The sequence below is a fragment of the Leptodactylus fuscus genome, chromosome 4, assembly GCF_031893055.1.
Source record: "Leptodactylus fuscus isolate aLepFus1 chromosome 4, aLepFus1.hap2, whole genome shotgun sequence".
Classification (NCBI taxonomy): domain Eukaryota; kingdom Metazoa; phylum Chordata; class Amphibia; order Anura; family Leptodactylidae; genus Leptodactylus; species Leptodactylus fuscus.
The window spans coordinates 174,462,618-174,481,451 of NC_134268.1; the positions used below are offsets into that span (position 1 = coordinate 174,462,618).

At 40.0% G+C, this 18,834-nt stretch overlaps 1 protein-coding gene across 1 annotated transcript in view; it reads right to left on the reverse strand.

Annotated features, from left to right (window-relative positions):
• PLCL2 (phospholipase C like 2) overlaps nucleotides 1-18,834 on the reverse strand; it is a 136,435-nt gene that overhangs the window by 52,644 nt on the left and 64,957 nt on the right. The window contains exon 3 of the mRNA XM_075271410.1: nucleotides 669-3,149. Coding sequence (XP_075127511.1) covers nucleotides 669-3,149 — 2,481 coding nt within the window. The remainder of the gene's footprint in view (nucleotides 1-668; nucleotides 3,150-18,834) is intronic.

The following is an 18,834-nucleotide window of genomic DNA, read 5'->3' on the forward strand; positions in this document are numbered from 1 at the left end:
CATAGCTGAAGTGAGTCCCTCCGGGAGGAGGGCAATCTACAAGAAGGAAATCATAAACGAATACTTGGAAGCTAGGGGGAAAATTTTAGAACGGGTAAGCCAAATAGACCTCGTAAAACGTATAGGACCCAGAAGGGGGGTTGAAGGAAGGGGGGAAAGGCTGGACCACAAGAATGCATTGGGATGGATCGGAGCTAGCCAAAGCTTCTCTATGTCGACCCATTTTGTGTATGCCTGTGGAGCTGACCAAAATGATAAGCAGCGCAGAAGAGTGGCTAAATAATAATGCAGGACATGCGGAACTGCCAAACCCCCCTCCTCTTTACCAGAGAGCATCACCGAACGGGGTATGGGGTGACGCTTGCCATTCCAGATGAACTTAAAAATGAATTTCTGAAGGGAGCGCAATTCCGAGTGAGGGACAGCAACTGGAAGCGTCTCAAAGTAATAAAGGAGTTTAGAGAGGAGAGACATTTTGAAACCTCAACTCTTTACATCCGTCAATAGATGCTGTTCTACTGATTCTGGAACAGTTGTATTTTTTCTATAATAAACAAATAACACTGCTGTTAGGTGAGCCAAACTTGTGTTTCTGCTTCAGTCTTGGACCCCCAACTGACAGTACATGGCATAATTGTGGTGAAACTAGCAGAAATGATTGGTCTTACCTGCATGTTTTCACGTAGATCTGTGGCTTCTCTTATAGGCTGGATGGCGTTTTTGAAGACTTCATCAATAGTCTTTATAAGTAATGTCCTCATTGATGCATAATCCCTTGATTTTTTAGCTTTCCTAACAGAGAGGCCACGTTTATGAGGTTTTCCTCCACCCCTGCGATTAGTAATAGCTACATGGACAAATAAAGAGGCATGAGCCAAAATGTCTCCAGTTAAAGACTGTAGAGGAATATGTCTATAGCCCGGTTGTAGACACTCAAATGGAATAGTATACTGCCCGATAAACTCGTCTCCGATATAGTCATCGTCAAGCACCACAAAGCGAACCATTGTTAGTTCTGGAAGATTAATCTGAAACTCAAAACTTTCATCAAATATTGGATTGTCTCCATTTTGATGCACAGTTTTTGTCCTCTGCTCAGCACAGTCAGCAGGTATTCCATGGATTTCAACATAGACATAAGGATCCACAACATCGCCTTTAGCTCCTGACCCTTTAGGTTTTGGAAAATTCTGCCCACTAATGATTTTAATATGTAGAAGCTGAGGAGAAACTCCAGGCACAGAATCTTTTGTGTTTGCACTAAAAAAAGAGACCTCCTCGCGCATAATGGCAGGTCGTAGAACAAATCCACAGTTTCCATTCTGTCGAAACCAACCAATATTAAGATCCATCATTAAACCTGGAGTCTGAAAATTCATTGCAACTATTTGACAGCCACATTTCCAATAATCTTGCGGGTTCATGTTGCTTGAGTCTATTCTCATCGGGCTTGGGAATATCCGAGACAAAAACTTTTTGTTATAGTTGACGAAATCCCCAGGACTCTCATTTGCATATTTGCCAGCTGCCACTTCATTGAAGGAACATACTTCCCAATACTTTTGGCTCTGGAAAGAGGTTTGGAAATCTGTGAATTGAACAGATTTACAAAGGCTAACAAGGTCAGAAAGCTCTTTACAAAGTTGTATTCGTTTCACCGGGACAATATTTTGTTGCTCGTCTCCTTTCTCTACCCGTTGCGACATCTCTACGCCTTCATCTTCATCTGTAACATCTCCTTCAAAACCTGAACAATCTGGGGGAAGTTTTTTAGTTTTGATTAATATTTTGCCTTTTAAAGAGTCAGGGGATGGAAGGTATGCATCTTCTGCAATTGGAGGAGTGGTATAAAGTTTGTCTCCTAGGATTTTTTTCATGTGTTGAACCATAACTTTCTGCTGCTTGACAGAACAATGGTTTTCTAAGCAAAGAATCAATGGGAACTCAGATGCATGAAAGGCATATTTGTTAATGATGTCAATCACGCTACGGAAGACAATCTGCGTTGTCATTGTGTGGCCAGTGTAAATTACAGGTTCATTATCTGGACCATCCCAGACATCCAGTTCAACACTTCTGCACCCCATTTTGAGAGCACGAATATACCCTGTAATATCTGAAGGACCCCTAAACTGGTCTTCTATTAAATATGTATTATGGGATGAATTTATATAGTAGTGGGATATAGGTTGTGTCATATCTTGGCAAACTCTTTTGTGTTCTGGATCAAAAATACTACACTCCGGAGACATAAGATAATTTGTAAAGCCATCTAAAGACAGACAGCCTTTCTCCTGGCCTTTGGATGGTTCATATTTTTTGATGATGTCGAGGCTGATTTCTTCTGTTACCTGTGCCACACCTTGCTCCGCTTCCAAGAACATCATGAGGTCCTTTGTGTCCAAATACTCCTTATTGCTCGAGAACTGGACTAGCAAAAAGTAAATCTCTGGTCTTGTGCATAGTTCATGGAAAACTTCAATAAATTCATCTTGTGACACATCCGTGTGAGTTTTTTCTTTAGCTTTATGTAATTCTTTAAATTTTAATTCAATTCTGCTGTTTTTGAGACCTGGATTTAACTTTTTTATAAATTGCACTGCTTTACAGAGAGGTACTAGTCCCACATTCTCCTCATCTACTTCCCTGAACATTTGAGAGAGCCATGACATCCGCATGTTATCCTGGAAACTTTCAATCATGTCAAGGGTATGCTTCCCATATGAAATTAAATACCTTAATCCAGTTACCCAAATATTGGCAACATCAGCAGAGTTTGCAACAAGATCTAAAGATTCATAATTGTCTCCATATATTATAGAAAAAGCACAGTCTTCTGAAATCTGGTCATAAATTCCATTGCTACGAAAAATATCAGTATTTTTTCCAGTTCGGACCTCTTTCACAGATCGAATGTCAATTTTTGCTTTTTCAGAATCTTTCTTTGAAGGTTCCCACCTCAAAGACTGCATATCTGCATCCAAGAGAAAGTATCTGTGATAGATCCTAGAGTTGGACCGGACTTTTTTCAGTTCTGATCCTTCAACCATTGCATTGATGCAATCGCTTGCGCTGCTGATCTTCTTTTCAGCTGGCATACTGCTGAATGAAACAGTCTTCTTTCGTTCACGCTTCTGCTTTGTGCCATCCTACAAATGAAAGTTACAAAAGTAAATTAGTTGCCCAAAAAAAAGAAGAGAAAACAAAAAGTAACTTAAGGCAGGATAAGAATTTCCTCTAAGTATGTCTGTTCTCTGATGGGGATACTTCAAGCAATGTTTAACATAAGATTTCCAAACAAACTAAGAAAATCACTAACGAGGGAATAATGATTAAAAACTCGGCTATTTTAAGATATTACACAGAGGACATTTCTGAGGATTCATAATAAAAAAAAAATCAAATAAGCTCCATTTCTAATAGCTGAAAACCTCAAATTAAATGGTTACTTGACTCTAGAAGACCAATTTCAGAGTAAACTCAACAAATATGCTCATTATAGCAATGGTAGTTTTATACCCTTAAGGGAATGTGTCACCAAAAACAGAACTATTATTTAAAACCAACTTTTTATGTTACATATTTCATATGTGTACTGTATATACTCGAGTATAAGCAAAATTTTTCATCACAGTTTTTGTGCTGAAAAAGCCCCCCTCGGCTTATACTCGAGTAAAGCAAAAAAATAAAATAAAAGTTCTAAATCACTCCTTTCCCTAGAATACATATAAAGGTAGAATTTTACTGTGAAACACAAACACATTTAGGTATCCATGTGTCTTAAGTGCCCGGTCTACTGAATATAGGGGATCTGCAGTGCTCCTGTTCCGTCGGGAAGAGGTTAATAGGAGCACTGCAGATACCCTATATTCAGCCAGGCTGAAGCCCAAGTGGGGGAAAAAAAAACCTCAGTCTTCAAGCTCAGCAAAGGGACAGACAGACAACCAAAACACCCCCTCCCCTTTACCAGTATCTACTGCATTCAAAAACTTTGACCTTTTAAATTTTTGAAATTTTCCACTAGCTGCTGCATCCCCCCCCTCCTCGGCTTATACTGGAGTCAATAAGTTTTCGCAGTTTTTTTTTTGTGGTAAAATTAGGGGCCTCGGCTTATATTGGGTCGGCTTATACTCCAGTATATACGGTATTTATTTTTCAGAAACTTTTGGATGATTTTTTTTCCACGTTCTGATCTATATTGTTTTAGTCCTAATCACTGTAGTTTTCAGGTACACTGGCACTATTTGTAGTAGTTTCCTTTGCAGCAGTCCTCTCATTTCCATCACAGACATTATTACAATAGAAGATCACACCACTGTCTGTCTCATCACTGCATCTAGCACTAACAATACTGCTAATTTCCCCTCCCTGCATAGAGCATATCTAGAAAAGTCTCTCATAATCTTCAAGGTGTTGGCTCCATTCTACTGCTGTCTTACGGAAAAGCTGCTTTTTTTTGTTCAAGATTTTAGGTTTTTTTTCAGGCCAAACTTTCAATTCAATCCACTTCTGGTTTTGGCTCCAAAAAAAAAAAAGCAGCTTTTCTACAAAGTAGGGTCTTCGCCTAAAAACTTTTTGTAGACAACTTTAAAATTTCAAGTTAAGTATTCCTAAGTGCCAAAAGCGTTTTATGAGACGATCATGCCAACTGTAAAATACATGTAGCCAGTGATGTGAGAATATAGATCACAGCAAATTTAGCTTTCAATCAAATGTGTGTTGTAGCTGAGGTGGCTTTTCTAAATTTGGTCTCAGACATTTAGGAGACCACAACAAAGTTCATCATCTCTGTCAAAGTAAAGTATGGCATGTAATATTTCAGAATACTTTGAAAAAGCACTTGGAGGCTGCAGCTGTCGGCCTAGGTTGGAGCCAGGAGATTTAGTATTAACACACTGTTCTATGACTGGGCTTCATAAGCTACTTTTGAGCCAACTAGAAAGTTAACACAGGACAAGGACAACGGAGCAAGCATACAGAACAAACCACTGTGAGAGTATGGATACACAGGACTGAGACACTGCAGGAAAAAACCCCCCACATCAAACGGTATTTTCTGCAGATTTTAATAAGGAAATGCTGCAGATTCTTCTAAGATTTCTCTCTTCACACACTGCAACGAAAATCTACAGCAATAAACAGACATGTTGCATATATGAAATCCCTACTACAGACAAAGGTGGCGTTCACACTGCCATTGTTAATGTCTATTGCGGTCTTCAATGGACAATAAATTGTTGCAGAGAACGGTCAAAGACTGATTCTGTGTCTGTTCCTATTAACACGAATGTAAACAACATGGCCGATGTCATCTTCCCGCATGCACAACTTTATCTTCAGTTACAAAAGTAAACAAACCTGACGGAAGATCGCATCCAGTATGTTGCTTACATTAGTATTAACAGGAACTGGCACAGAATCAGTCTGTAACCATTCTCTTCAACGGTTTAATGTTTGTTGCTGTCATCCTATGAAAGAAGACAGCAACTGACATTAACAACTGTAGTGTGAACTCCCCCTAAGGCCCCACGTTGTGGAAAAGCAGGGTTTTTTTTTTGTTGCAGTTTTTTGCCTAAAGCCAAAAATGGCTGCATAAGGAATGGAAATATAAAAGAAAGCACTTCTACTTCTACCTTCTGCTCAATCCACTACTGGCTTTGGTTCAAATGAACACAGAAAAATCTGCAGCAAAAAAATCCAGCTTCTTCGTAATGTGGGACCTTTGCCACAGGTCAGTTTCATCTGTGGATTTTTTCTGTAGTTTGTGAATAAGATTTGGGAAACCACATTGCAGTAAGATGTTGTAGCTTTAATACCAGTGTTATTACGGCATCAGAAATTTGACAAAGGTATGGCATTTACTCCTTGTGTTTCCCTAGCCTGATCCAGTAGTAATTTGTACAGAGATAGAAAATCCATCTAAGGGTCCATTCACACGGAGTAACGTGCCGCGTGATGTGGCACGTATACGGCGTGTGATACTTTGAGCGCCGTAAAAGCTCCTATTGATTTCAATGGGAGCCTGGATCATATACGCGGCGTTATTTTCACAAAATCACGGCTGCAAAATAACACCGCGTATATGATCCAGGCTCCCACTGAAATCAAAGGGAGATTTTACGGCGCTCAATGTATCACACGCCGTATACGTGTCACATCACGCCGCACTTTACTCCGTGTGAATGGACCCTAAGTCTAAGGCCCATGTAGCGAGACGTGGCAAGAAAACACTGCGGAAAAGGCTGTGCAGGAAACGCATCACTTTCTGCCGGTACTATACCTATGCGCAAAACACCAGATTCGATTTTCAAAAATGAAAATGAGCAAAGTTTCACCAAAACTTCAGAGTAAGGATACATGCACACAATAAGGATGACGGGAGAGCATTGTCCATGCAGAAAATCTGAACTGTAATCCATTACAATAACATATTCTATTTCTCATGAACATAATGCTAATTTTTTCTGCACAGAATAGACCTATGGTACAGATTCTAAAACCTACAGCATGTCAATTTATATATTTTTTCCAGAGCAGATTTAAAAAAAAATCCAAAAAGAGCGAGACATACCAGGGACACGGTACTTTAATATCTATGTTTTCTATAACTTGAGCACAATGGCAATACACATATATAGTGAAAAGTCAAGTTCTCCTCCTAAATGTTAATATTCAGGCTAATCTGAGTATTTCAGGAACTCACAGACCCATAACATTAACTATCGAAAACCTCCAGAGAGTCCATGACATTTGGGGACTCAAAGGATAGGTACAATGAACTAGATGTGCCGCCTCTATCAGCCAAGTACTTGCAACATTACACAAGTGAGAGATGCTGAATAGTTTGATGCTACTTTTAGACCTCAATTTGGCACATTCATTAGAAACTAGAGACACCTATAAGCCATCGATGCTTTACATGGCAATGTCATCAGCAGACATGTTAAGAAAATAGCATAGCTCTACCAAGGTATTTCATTATGACAGGTCACTGGTTCACACACATGGCTGCCAATATGTGCTCAAAGAAAGATATTCCGCTCAAGGAGGAGAGAGAAAATGTCCTGTAGGAAGACACATTTTATAGGGTAGTCTCCGTCATAGCTGATGTCTTTTCTGTAGGATATACATTCTGATAGAATTTCTCACTCTCATGTGACAGCAAGACAACATTCTACCTTCGCGAGCATGTTCCTATGTAATGGTACATACGTCATGTACAGACCGAGAAAACTCAGTTGCTTTTTAAAATTACAATGGAATCTCTTACCAGGATGGAACCCTAACAATATCTGTAAGAATAGCTGCTGCTACTGATTTAGCCAGCCAATGACTGTATACTTTTTTTCCAAAGCCTACGTTGTCCTACTTCCAGTCCCACCTCCCCTGCATAGTTATTAGTGTAAAAAAGCGCCAGGGAAGGTGGGAGGGGAATCGAATTTTTACTGTGTTTACCGCGTGGTATTCGACAGAGTACAAATATTTCAAATACCGTCGTATTCAATCGAATACCTACTCGATTGAATATTACTCGCTCATCTCTAAAAATAATCGTTTTGTCAGCTCTTCCCCCAATATAACTCAGGCTATTCGGCAAATAAAAGCTGCTGCAGAAGGCCAACATCCTACTTTGGTTTTCTGCCCCAGCAAGCTCGAGATCAGAAAGTGAAAAGGATTCTTGGGCTGAATAACGCCTCAACTTCATCTTCACATTCAGCTGTGTGATCCTACACTTAGGAATTCCAGAAATTTTAGAAATATTATCATATAAAACTAATGTGCTCTATTAGTCTAAGACCTCCTGTATAAAAGTGATCTAGAGGACCATTTCTTCTAGAGTTTTTGGACACTCAAGTCTCTTTTTTTGAGGTCTATTCCTCTCTGGTGTTGTCACCATAATGACTAGAATATTTCCTGAATCAGAGGAGCTTTGGCTGCTGTATGAACATGGCTGTCAACCGTTCACAAAGGAGCTGGAGTCACCATGCAGGAAAAAATAGAGTCAGAGTTGGGCTTGGAGATTTGGCCTACCAACTCCACAGTCCTGTCAAGCACAGTATGTGGATGCTATTAAACAGCATACGGAACAGATGGAGAAACTGGGGTGGAGGAGAGTCAGACCCACATTCAGGACAGGTTATTAAAACCCCCTGCTACATCTATATACAAAACAGGGATATCATTAGCCTAGAGCAGACCATAAATGTGTATTCATGGGAGAAATTAGTAGTGTTGTGGCCACGTGGTCTGCTCATAACTAATAAGGCTCATTTTGCTAACTACGCACCTGCTAACATTTTCCGCTATTTCTTTTCATATCCAGAAGCTAAAATCCTGTCTTGGGCACATCCAAGTGACATGTTCATTATATTCGAGGGTTTGACGCATTTAAGCCTTGTCCACATCTTCAGCACTTTATTAGGATTTACTGTAGATATGGATTTTACACATAAATCCTCATGAAGCCCATAGCATTCTGCATCCAACGCAAGTGAATCCTGTACCGAAGCACCCGGAATAAAAATCAATACCCAAGACGAGAAGGTCCAAGAAAAAGGACATACAAAATATATTTAGAGTATGTGAGGGATTGACAGATCGATAAGCCGATTATTGCGGGTCTGGCTTCAGCAGCCCCTTGTACAGTTCTCGCTGGATGAGCTGCAATACCTACTTCAGGGAAAAATGTTGCAAAAGTTTGTAGACTTGAAAATGGCGCCTGCAAATGGCAAACAAAATATCTTATTCTGCGTTTCAACGTCTTCAATAAGTCACACGATCACAGTGTTTTTGTTTTTTTTAGCATAGGTAGTTGTGCAAATAATATTGAGAGCTACCATGTGACCTCAGATTCATCAGATCCCTGACCCACTGTTCTAATGCCCTACCTCTGTAAACCCCCCACATACTGCCCATAGTTTTCACCTCTCTCACAATCAGATCAACAGGTCCCCATTGCCTTCCCTAGTGTTGTCAACAGCAGTTTGCAAGACATGCGGAGACATCATCCTCCTAATCGAAGGTCCTAGAAAGTCCATTTTATCATTAACTTTGCAGTATTTTGTATAAACAGGAAAAAGACATGTAAACAGGTGACCTGAACGACGGAGAGCCGGAACGCTGAAAAAGCAGTTACACATGCACCCCACTGACTATAATGGGGTCTACCGAGTGTCCACTGTTTCACAACTGAAAATGGCGGAGACAAAAAGGCCTCCATGTAAGACTTTTCTCTCCCACGGTTTTCGTGATTTCTGCAATAGCCGTCTGGCGAAGATGTGAACCCAGCCTGAGAAAAAACAAACATTAAAAACACTGCCGTGTCACTAACAATCGGAGTACTGCCTCATATTCTGCCTACCTGTGGCATGATCAGTTGCGGATACAGTGCTATACTACCTGAGATGTAACAAACTGTTATTTGACACAGAACACATCATATAAACAGCTGCAGAAATCTTGAACTTGGTTTTGTAAATGTTTTATTCTGTGAAGTAGATGATCAGAGTCATATTAATGGCTGCTATATCTGCACCTATTCATAGTGCCCAACCATCCAATGATAGGATAAACTCAGCCTGGCAGAATACTCTTCAAGTAGCGGCTCACCACTTGGGCTTAAAGAGGAGGGTACTTGCTCAATTGTGTCCATATGCTCGAATAGATTCAAGATTAAATCACAAAAAACAAAAAAAAATCAAGTAGGGGAAGCTGCTATATAACAGTTACATGCGAGTAAGATAAAACATGTACTAGGCGCTTTTCATAGCCATGCAACTGCAAATATACTCAGCAATAGCCACTCCAATATTTACAAGAACATTCTTCTTAAAGGCCAGATGGCAGGATTCTCAGATTCTCATGCTGTGTAACTTAACACAAATGGACTAAATGCACAATGATTAGCTCACAACTTTAATGCCTGATAGGAGGGGGGGAAAAAACCCTACCATACTGATCTGGAGAGAATCATGCAACACTACGCATGTGAAAATCACAACAATCCGAAACATCAGCCCTGCATATGGCCTGCATTTGTCCAGCAATTCTGTGGTTAACCCATTTATAGTAATAAATCCAGAAACAGTCATAAAAATTAAATTGCTAAATACAATAATTGAAACAGTTTTGTCCGGTTCAAAATGCCTTCTATACCAATAATAGTGCCATTCAAGAGATTTCACAGGAGCAGTAACATGCCTTTGTGGCCAAAAACTGACGAAGCAATGCAAAGGATCATCTTTTTATGGATATTCAAGTCAGTCTCAAGTGCATTGTGGGCCGGGCAGGATTTAACAGATTTGCCTAGTGACAGCTGTAATGCAAGTAGAGACTGTAAATACTCGCTCTGCTGTTCTTGGAACTCCCATGGAAGTGAATGGAGCATGATGGGAGTTGTAGTTTCACAGCAGCTGGAGGGCCGAAGGTTCCCCTACCCCTGATCTAGATAGTCTAAAAAAATTTTTTTTTTACTAATCTCTGCATATATAAAAATACATACCTACTCTAATTTCTTTATTCATGTACCAATCCAATTCATTTATCCAACCATACAAAAGAAAGAAGCTTGGTCACTGTTCAATGGAAATTACCATGACCAGGGTTGGTAACCTAAGATCATATAGACGTATCCATTCTTACCTTTCCTAGATGACTAGCTTTTCAAAACATGATATTTTGGCATGAGATGTCAATCCCAAATTCAACTCGTATATATGTGTCTATGTATGTTGTGAAGGGCTTGGATTATTTAAGTAAGTTTGCGCAAGAGTGCAACATATCCTTTATCAACACAATGTGAGATTTGGAGAGCTCGATCCCTCACTGATCATAATTAGAGATAAGCGAGTAGTACTCGATCAAGTAGGTATTCGATCAAATACTACGGTATTCGAAATACTCGTACTCGATCGAGTACCACTCGCTGTTCGAATGTAAAAGTTCGATGCAGAACCAGCATTGATTGGCCGAATGCTATACAGTCGGCCAATCAATGCTGGTTCTTCTCCTACCTTTAGAAGTCTTCTCCGCGCAGCTTCCCCGCGGCGTATTCCGGCTCTCCATTCACTCTGCCAGGCATCGGGCCTGGGCAGAGCCGACTGCGCATGTCCGCTTGTAGTGCAGGCATGCGAAGTCGGCTATGCCCAGGCCCGATGCCTGGCAGAATGAATGAAGAGCTGGTAGATGCCGCGGGGATGCTGCAAGGAGAAGACTTCTCGGAGGATCCAGCTCGACCCTCACTCGTGGACTTGGTAAGTATAATTTGACCGAACGTTGCCTACCCCTGAAACAAGCATCCCCCCCCATAGACTATAATAGGGTTCGATATTCGATTTGAGTAGTCGAATATTGAGGGGCTACTCGAAATGAATATCAAACCTCGAACATTTTACTGTTCGCTCATCTCTAATCATAATAACAGGAATGCCTTGCACTCTGTCTGAATAGAGACACAGGCATGCTATGGGACTGCTGGAGATAATATATGATGCTTGTCTATCTCCAGCAGTTGCAAAGGCATGAATGGAGCAACAGTGCCCTGCGACTACAGTCAAAAGGGTGTACAATAGGTGATGGGTTTAACCAAATACTAATGTGCAAACTATCTCCTATTCCATGGATAGAGGACAAGTTGCATCCATGGGCAAATGCCTTCATCTAGATTCAAGCTATAATAAAGGTGAACACATCGCTGTAAAAATGAACTACTATATAATATTACATGGATTTAACAGTGGTCAATCCAATGTAAAGGAGATGTAACTGTGCCGGCCAATCATTTCCTGCACAATATGGATGGCACCGCTGCGGCCTGCGACTGGCTGCATTGGTTGTATGTCACATATACAAAAGGCTGGCAGGTAACTACGAACCCATCATTACAAGGGTGGGTAGGGATTTGGACCCATATATAGATTACAGACCCAAATCTCCAATGGTTTAGAAACGTAACAGAATTTACATCTATTCTACCACTTAGAAGTATGATCGCTTGGCACAGAGGTAAAAATAAAAACACTCCATATAACTAAACAGGATATAAACCAGTGTTTGATCCTTTTCCACTTACCGGATATATGTCCTATACATGCAAGATGGACTACACAAAGAGATGCATTTAATTCCTGATAATCTGCCAGATCTTTTCAGAGCGGCCAACCACTGACCTTGACGAAGGCAGAACAAGAATTGTCGACATCTAAAAAGGTAAATCTGCAATCGACGCAAGGTGACCAATTTGTTCATGACAAAAGGGAGGAAAACTTATGCTACACGATGCTGAGGTCAATTAAGAGAAAACCTTGGATATAGAGAGCTCCTTGTTCATTATTCTACACCCAAGTGGGAAAAAAAACCTGGATTTGCTGCTTGAGCTACTAAGCCAGGTCTACTGGTTCATGCCATTATTAGTAATATATACAGAAGTAGTATTGTTAACCCAAATATCTTCAATTGATTAAATTGTTGCAGCTTCATATTTAATCACAGAAGATAACAAAAAAATTAAAAAAAAAACAAAAAAAACACTAAAAATGTGCATGTGGACTCACAATCTAAAAGGGAAAAAAAAAAAAAAAAAAAGACAGCTGGTGACTGTGATAGGATATGGAAGCTACGACAACAGTGGAAAGATGCTGCCAACTACTTCTGGGGCAAAATAAGGGACCCTGCCTATAATACAGGGGATGTAGGGGACACAATGCAGCTACCGTTACTAACAGTGGATGGGGAGTGGTCTTAAATATTGGTGTTAAAATAGACTCCAATGAGGGGCAGATATACTCCTGTAGGGTCAGGTTCACATCTGGCTCGGAGTCTCAGACTCCTTTGCAGTGACTTTCTAAAAGTGCTGGATATAAATGTCCTGTAGGCCCGACTTTATTGTTCAGCAAAGAATGAACATCTGCCAGGCACCCTATGGACCCCAGTATAGTCAATGAGATCCCCCGGGCTCCGTTGGTGTCTGCTATTATAGAAGTCCATTTGTCTGTTCTGATGGTCTGGCACTATGGTGAGCCTAGCGTGAATGCGACAGAATTCTTGAAAAAACCCCGGTCAGACAATCAAAACACCCCCTCCCAATCCCCAGCAACTACTGCACCCAAAAACTCCGACTATTTTAATTTTAGAAATTTTCCTGTAGCTGCTACATTTCCCCCCCTTGGCTTATACTCGAGTCAATAAGTTTTCCTAGTTTTTTGTGGTAAAATTAGGGGGGTTGGCTTATATTTGGGTCGGCTTATACTCGAGTATATACGGTATGTTAACTGTGAAGCCAACACCCCAAATAAATGGCATAGAAATCAGCTCGAGTCTGAATCCTCTTGACCGCTTTTGAGATTTTTATATAAAAAGCGATTACGGATAATAAGCCAATAAACAGAATAAAAGGATTTCATTGCAGAGTAAGAGCAGAGATATAGATTAGCTTTAAAGTAAACCAATAAATATGTGGCATTAGAATCCATCTTTACTCAGACATAGATAAACGATTGTAATGGAGCACAGTGTATATGGAAATGATTGAGCAGTTTGCATATGAAGGCACAGCTGGTAAGAAACATGATGACATAAGCCTGAGCACAATAGGAGCATTATTTACAATGCAGAGTCTCACGTTTGATGATTAGAACTTTATAGACATATTTAAAGAGGTTATTCTGGCTTAGAAAACCCATTTTGAAACCACTTACTAAGGATAGGATCAGATCTATGGGGAGTCTTCGTAGGAGACTGCAGAAGATTCCGTCAAAAATCAGCGGAGAAAAGTCCTACATGGGGGATTATAGTTTTTTGGGGTCCGTGAGTAACCACTTTTTTAGTGGCCTGGCTCTCCTTCTTTTGGGTACCCATGCAGTCCCGAATGATGGAGAGCCGAATGATAGTGTGAACCTAGCGTAAGACCTGATTTAAAGGGGACACAAGGGCTAAACATGCTTATAAAAATATATTCCTCAATGATCCACCACTACTGCTCCCGACCCTCCTGAGTCCTTGTTGGTCTCTACTTTTTAGATTCATCCAAAACCGCACGAAATGCATGCAATTACCCGCAAAATCCCAATCTGGAGCATTTTTAGTATACCCAAAGAAAACATGCGGGTCACAACTCAGGAACCCACAATGGTCTTATAAATGGGGATCCTCATCTGTCTGCTCAGATATTTTCTGGAAACCCAAAACTGGGGATCCCAAACTGACCGTGCAGGTAAATTTTTTGTTGGAACTCCCACAGAAGCAAATGAAGAGAGTTATACACATGCAGTCACCTTTACATCTACAGCATCCTAAAGACCAGGGTTGAGGAACCTCATGGTTCCCAGAGGTGAAACTTGTATTGATTGTATATGCATGGCATATACTGTGGATATGCCATAAATGACCCACATGGGAATACCCCACTTGCTGCCAGTTTTACCTGTAGATTAAGGTTGTTCCACAACTGAGCTGTCTTAGCAGCATATCTTATTGCCCCTAAATGCATTTTTATGGCCCTGACTTTTCTGAATGCCTTAGGGGTGTTGGAATCAGATCTGCCCTAGCTTGGTCATGTAGGTCTCCTAGGCTAGAACACCATTCACTCTTTAGTTCATAAGCATTAAGGTGAAGACATTCTCTAATTAGTCACCATAAAGGCAATCAATGTGGCTACAATTATATCATGGGGTCCCATTCCAGGTTAGTGTGGGGTGAGAACCTGCCAATAATGATCTCCAAAAGTTATGAAATGTTACAATGCAAAATGGAACTTGGAATAAGAAACAAAAATTAGTGCCATGATATCTTGTTGCAGGTCATTAGGAGTGTGGCAGTGTGAAGAAGCACCTACAGGTCTCATTTTTATCTTTGCAATAGGGCCCCAATTTTCGATATATGCCACTGTTTGCCCTGTAGCCTAGAGTCACTTACTGAAATCAATCTTGTACCTGTTGTGGATCTCCATATTGAGATGTATTATATATATATATATATATATATATATATATATATATATATATATATATATATTCTCAGACAGCCATGTACAAACCAGGAAAATTGGTCCATTTACCAGTGACAATTACCAGTCTGAAGGTGGGTAAACTGACCTGTGAACTTCAGTGTTGGAGCTGGTAAATGCAGCAGATAGAGATTGCTATTCACAGCCCTAGATTTTTCTGACAGTCTAGAAGTTTTGTGCTCCTCAGTTATATAAAAATCTTCCTTCAACATTAGAACATTAGGATAAAATACTGGAGATAATGTTACTAATAATGCAATCTGGGAGTGAAAGTATGCCCTTAGAACCTGCTCTTCTGGCGAATAGATGATTCATTCATACCGAGAGCTGGGAAAGAATGTGATTTCTATATTATAAATCCCAGTGATAAGTATAAGAATATATAGGAAATAAATGTCAAAAAAAGAATGTGTCCGATATGAGAAAAATAAAAAGTAGCTGCATTTTACAAATGACTGACAACCAAAGAAGAAGTATAAATTTAAGGTACTGGGCTACACCCATCTCACGTCCCATATACTATTTACTATACTGGTGTCCTCTTATGTGACATTTGAACTTCTTTAAACAATAGGGTCTACTCCGTCTGCATCCCCTACATCAGGGGTAGGTAACCTTCATCATTCAACTGATATAAAACTACAAGTTCCAGCATGTATTTTTGGAACTTACATGGAAGTGAATGGAGAATGCATGTGGGCTTATTTATATGTCCGATTCTTAACAGACTATGTGAGAGATTCATCAATAAGTAGGACGTCTTGCTTGACATGCGGATGTCTTTACAGATCATTAAATAAACTGAAGCCAATGAAGGAAACCAAGAAAACAGGAGAGGCATTGATGCAAATTGGACATACAACCATGTGGCAAATAAGTTGTGCAAGACATTTTGCGTCAATAAGGTCTTCAGTTTGCATCCATCTGCATCAATCAAAAAAACAGATCAGTTAAAAGTGGATCAGTCAAAACCTGAAGCATGCCCAAAATGTGAATAGAGCCTAAGAAATAGAAAAAAATTCCAGCTTTTGTGTGGTAGAATCCAGCTGCTGCTCGATAAGCTCCTCTCCACATAGATCTGCCGTGTTGGAATTTTCACATAGTTATTGCATGATGAACACCGCACTTACAATACTAGAAAGCGGTTTCCTATGCAGCTTTCCAGTATTTTGACATCTAAAATATTTACTGATTAGTCATCATGTCTGAAAATAAAATTCCAGATTAATTTAAAATATAGGAATTACAATACTCAAAACCTCCGCTACACCTTAGACTAATTTCAGGAATGTGCATTCCTTCTCAAAGATGCAATACTCACATCCTTGAATTCAACAGAAAAAAGAAAAGTCAAGGATCCTGTCCACGGTCAATAATGAACAACTACAGATGTATTAAAGCTTAACTTCAACACTGTTGAAACAAATGTTGACTTTGGTTGTGTTAAGAGTCTCCTTTCTTCTGCCTCCCTGTTGCCGCCGCTCCGACTCTGAGCAAGGTGGAGTCAGCCATATGATAGAGATTCGACTTGTCCGCCAGGGCAGCATAGCAAAGAATTTTCTGACCTTGCTAGCTGTCCTCACCAAAGGTGGGAAATGGGGCTCTGGGGGTGTGAGGTGTATGGTAATACGGCTTAAAGCATCCTTCCAGTTATAACTAACTTTTCATAAATGAGAACGACAGGTTCATATATGAAACTTTGTAAAATATCTTATTAAAGAAATATGTTTTCTTCTCGATTTTTCAGGCAGTTTTATACTTCATATTAGTCTACGAAAAGAGGAGGGTGATAGAAGAGACACTCAAATAATTACTGCATTTACACTCTGCTATTCTGAACTATTTTAACACTGCTAAATTGTAGATAAGAGGCTACCAGCACACAGAATGAGGCAATATATTAATTAACCGACCCGATGGAGGATTCTACTCCCTCCACCACAGAGTTGTGTGAGGCCGAATACGGAGACTAATATAAGATAAAGGAGATAGAGGAAAAAGAGCAGGAGAAGCTTAATAAGTGCTGATAGAAATCGATCTCCTTAAAAAAAAGAAACACGGTGAGTCTGTAAAGTTGGCTGATAACTGGCATGACTGGTCTCTTTTTGGCAAACACTGGCTGTCCAAAAACATCCAGTAACGGCGGTCTGTGGCATCAGCAAATAAATGGGACATAACTAAGCTGCAGTCAGACGTACTATAGTAAGCTTTGTATTTGTTTTGGTAATCTGGTGGAAAGGTTAGGAGTCACTCTATGACTTATGGTATCTGAGACCCATCATGGAAAATTTGGTCTACTCCATAGCCTGAGCTGACTTTTAGTTATTTCATTTTTATTAAATGAAGGAATATGTGAATTATTAAGTACAATCATGTGAAAACAATTGTTTTGTTCCATTCTAGGGAAAAGATGACCCAGCAGATCTAGTCCTTTGCCTGTAACCGAAATCTAAACCCCTCTAATGTGTTTCCTGTGGTTTTTATGTTGAAAGCAAAACACTTCACGTGGTTAACTGTAGATTACGTGCAACATGGCAGAATGCGCATTATGTAATGGTGTGAGGTTTGCAACACTAACTGAACACTGGAAATATTACAAACTGTATAGCAATTGTGCTAGCAATTGTAGTAAAGGTCTGCACGCAATCCCATAGACAAAGTGTTGCATAGTAAGAAAGTTTTCAAACAAACAAGAGGTAATACATAGTTATTAATAACATTGGCTGTTGGGTCATTGCCCTGCTACAGAATAAATCTAGAGCCATTCCGATGCCTCCTGGATGGTACTGCATAATAGGTAAGTAGCTGTCTGGATTTCTCAGAATTGAGGACACCATTAATCCTTTAAAAAATAAAAATAGAAAAAAAAATCCCAAACTCCATTTGCTGAAAATCTATCATATACTTGCAGAGAATGTCCACCATACATCACTGGTCCTGCAGACATGTATTGTTGTGCCAACCTCTAGTCCTCTGGTGATTGGTGAACAAACCATCTTCTATTACAGCCAAATATTTCACACTTTGACTTATCAGTCCTTGGCACCAGCTGCCATATTTACGAACCTCATTTCCCATGTTTTCTTATATAGTTGAGTCACTTGACCTCATTTCCCACAAAGGCCACTTCTGGCCAGACTTGTCTAAACAGCAGATCTGTATAACACGATCCTTCTTGTTTCTGCCAGATCTGAGCTGATCACACTTCTGTTCACTTTCCAATTTTGAAGGCAAATAGGCATGAAGAGTCTACCATCTTCTGTAAAGTTTCCTTGGCCGAACACTACGTCCATAGTCCTCAATGTTTTCCGTTTCTTGGTGCTTTTTCAGATTTGACAGTAACATAAGGCACTTTCTACTATCAGGGAGGCATCTGATTGGCTACAAAGTTATTCTCCAGCAAGACTACCTCAAACATGCAGCAAATGTGGATAACAACCATCTTGGGTTTAAAGCAACTTTCACATGACCCTTATAATAGTCCATTGATCTCATCCATCATAGGATAAGAGCCACAGACTAACAGCAATACAGTGACTGACTGACATGGAGCTCCCTCCGTCCGCTCCTATTTACTCGAAGCTTTCTTAGTTGTACCTGTAGGATTTTTTTCCCATTAGAAAAGTAAACAAGTTCTTTGCATTAGACAGAAAGGGAACAGCCACAGATGGAGTGAGCTCTGTCTGCATGTCGCTATCACTGTTAAAGTCAGTTGCTCTTTTCCTATGACATAGGAGAACAATTTACTATAATAATGGTAGGAGTGGTGGAAGAGATGGTATGGCCCGAAGTCTACATGGGATTACATGAAGCAATAAAAGGATTTGAGGACG